At 33.0% G+C, this 2579-nt stretch overlaps 1 protein-coding gene across 1 annotated transcript; it reads left to right on the top strand.

The window, feature by feature from the left end:
* Positions 1 to 775: 775 nt before the first annotated feature.
* On the top strand, positions 776 to 2089 carry LOC142644512 (uncharacterized). The gene is made up of 3 exons (XM_075819101.1): positions 776 to 1397; positions 1521 to 1857; positions 1960 to 2089. The coding sequence occupies exons 1-3, from the start codon at positions 776 to 778 to the stop codon at positions 2087 to 2089; spliced, it is 1089 nt and encodes a 362-aa protein (XP_075675216.1).
* Positions 2090 to 2579: the final 490 nt, after the last annotated feature.

Below are 2579 nucleotides of genomic sequence, written 5' to 3' on the forward strand. Positions count from 1 at the left end.
GCCAGCACAAACTTAGGGGATAGGTAAACTGAAGATTTTATCTTAGGATGTCTATATTTCCGGAAAGCATGTGAGCTTGTTATGCTTAATGCCAGTAATAGTATTGCCAATGGAACTCGAAAACAGTGAAGCATTTTTTTTTTTCTGCCCAAAACAAACTATGTCATAAAATTAAAACCAAAGATTCTTAGATAATAAGCTCAACAATCATCTCTAAAAAAGACAAGTGAAACCCACATGTAAAGTAAATAAATATGACTAAACAATATTAGGTAAGAGATACACATGAGAGAGCATGAAGAACTTAAACAACTTGTTTGTCTCAGAATTGGCAATATCAGTCAAGATTATAATTATCATTTATAATTGTGTGATTGTGTCCTTCCTGCAGTCCGTTTCTATCCATGTTAGGGGAAACTAACAAAAAGAAGGGTATCACAAAAAAGGCATGGGCCTCAATTGTCTATAATATATTAGACTTGTATAATGACCCAAATCGAGTGCAACAAGTCCACTAGTCCAGCTCAACCCAACTGAGAAGGACGTGTGAAAATACCAAATCATGTGTATGCATGGATAATATCAATTGAGGGGTTATTATTAATTATAGTTGTATTAAAAATAGGTTGAATGTTTAAATTATAGTGGAAATTTTGTTTTTTCTTCAGTATGAATAACATCCATATAACTAAGTAAAAATTTCTAATTAAAATTTTATTTTTTAAAATTCTTTTCAGGTTAATTTTTGAGTCATATTCTTAAAGATAAAAGAATTATGAGCAAACGAAAAACAATTGATGCATTCTTTAAGAAAAAAGATGTTAGCAATTCAGAAATTAGGACACCTGTGGCTATAGAAACAAATGTTGATACTTCAATGCCTGATGAACATCCCTCCAAATGTTCAAGAATTCAATTTGAAAAAATAAATCGTGATCCAGGATCACGTAAACAAATATGTGAATCCCCTATCAACAAACAAGATGAAATCCGACGAGCTTATCTCAAAGAATGTCTATATCAACCTAAAAATATAGACTATCCATACAACAATGATACTCATCATCATCGATTTCAACCTTCATGGTTTGAATTACATTCACATAGGGATTGGTTGAAATACTCACCTTCAATGGATGCGATATATTGTCTACCTTGCTATCTTTTTAGTAAGAAACCAATATGTCGTCTCGGATCAGATGCATTCAAGGTGAATGATGGAATGAATTGTCCTTTACTTCGTCATATGGGGAAAGATCCAAACTTCCCACATAAAATTGCTGTGAAATGTTGCGAGGATTTAAAGAATTATTCACGATATATTGACAAGCTAATTGAGAAACAAATGTCAAAAGAATTAGAGAATAATCAGTTGCGGCTCAAAACTTCAATAGAGTGTGCTTGATGGCTAGCATTCCAAGCTTGTGCTTTTAGAGGTCATGATGAAAGTCTTGATTCAAAAAATAGAGGTAATTTTATTGAGTTGATAAAATTCACATTAACTTTCAATGACAAAGTAGCTAGTGTTGTCTTGGAAAATGCTCCACGAAATGCCAAATATACATCACCCACAATTCAAAAGGAGATTTTGCATATTCTTGCTAGTAATGTGCGAAATGCTATTCGTGAAGAAATTGGGGATGCAAAATTTTGCATTCTTGTTGATGAAGCCCGGGATAAGTTGAAGAGAGAGCAAATGGACATTATTTTGAGGTTTGTTGATAAAAATGGTTTTATTAAAGAGCGTTTCTTTCATGTTGTGCATGTTAGAGATACTACTGTGTTGACCCTAAAGAAGGAGATATGTGCTGTCCTTTCTCTTTACAACCTTCACATTGAGAATATTCGAGGTCAAGGGTATGATGGAACTAATAATATGCGTGGTGAATAGAATGGATTAGAGGCTCTATTTCTTAAAGAATGCCCTTATGCTTATTATGTACATTGCATGGCTCATAGGTTGCAATTGGCTTTAGTTACTGTATCTAGAGAAGTAAAAGTTGTTCATCAATTCTTTGATCATTTGACTAATATTATCAATCTTGCCGTTGGTTCTAGTAAGCGTAATGATGAATTGCAATATGCTTAAGGGGAACAAATTGAGAATATGATTGCTTCTAATGAAATTGAGACTGGAAGAGGAGCAAACCAAATTGGTACTTTGCAACGGGTTGGAGATACACGTTGGGGATCTCATTTTCAATCTATTTGTAGTTTGATAAAAATGTTTGATGCAACTTGCAAAGTTATCAATATTATCTATGAGGAAGGGGCTAATTATAAACAACGTGGTGATGCTAAGGGAGCTTATCAAGTATTAACATCATTTGAATTTGTTTTAATTTTGCATATGATGAAAGAGATTATGGGAATTACTAATATTCTTTGCCAAGCTTTGCAACAACATTCTCAAGATCTTTTAAATGCCATGCATTTAGTTTCAATTACAAAATCACTTATTCAAAAGTTGAGAGATGATGGATGGGAGCCTTTACTTGATAATGTTACATCATTTTGTGGACAACATGAAATTGATATTCCTGATTTAAATGCTTGTTACACTAAAGCTCGAGGTAGAT

This window comes from Castanea sativa, chromosome 7, assembly GCF_040712315.1.
Source record: "Castanea sativa cultivar Marrone di Chiusa Pesio chromosome 7, ASM4071231v1".
NCBI lineage: Eukaryota > Viridiplantae > Streptophyta > Magnoliopsida > Fagales > Fagaceae > Castanea > Castanea sativa.

Coding starts and splice junctions, on each gene's coding strand:
- LOC142644512 (XM_075819101.1), top strand. CDS start 776: ATGAGCAAACGAAAAACAATTGATGCATTCTTTAAGAAAAAAGATGTT. Junction 1,398..1,520: donor GCTCAAAACTTCAATAGAGT/GTGCTTGATGGC, acceptor ATGACAAAGTAG/CTAGTGTTGTCTTGGAAAAT. Junction 1,858..1,959: donor GAGAATATTCGAGGTCAAGG/GTATGATGGAAC, acceptor CATGGCTCATAG/GTTGCAATTGGCTTTAGTTA.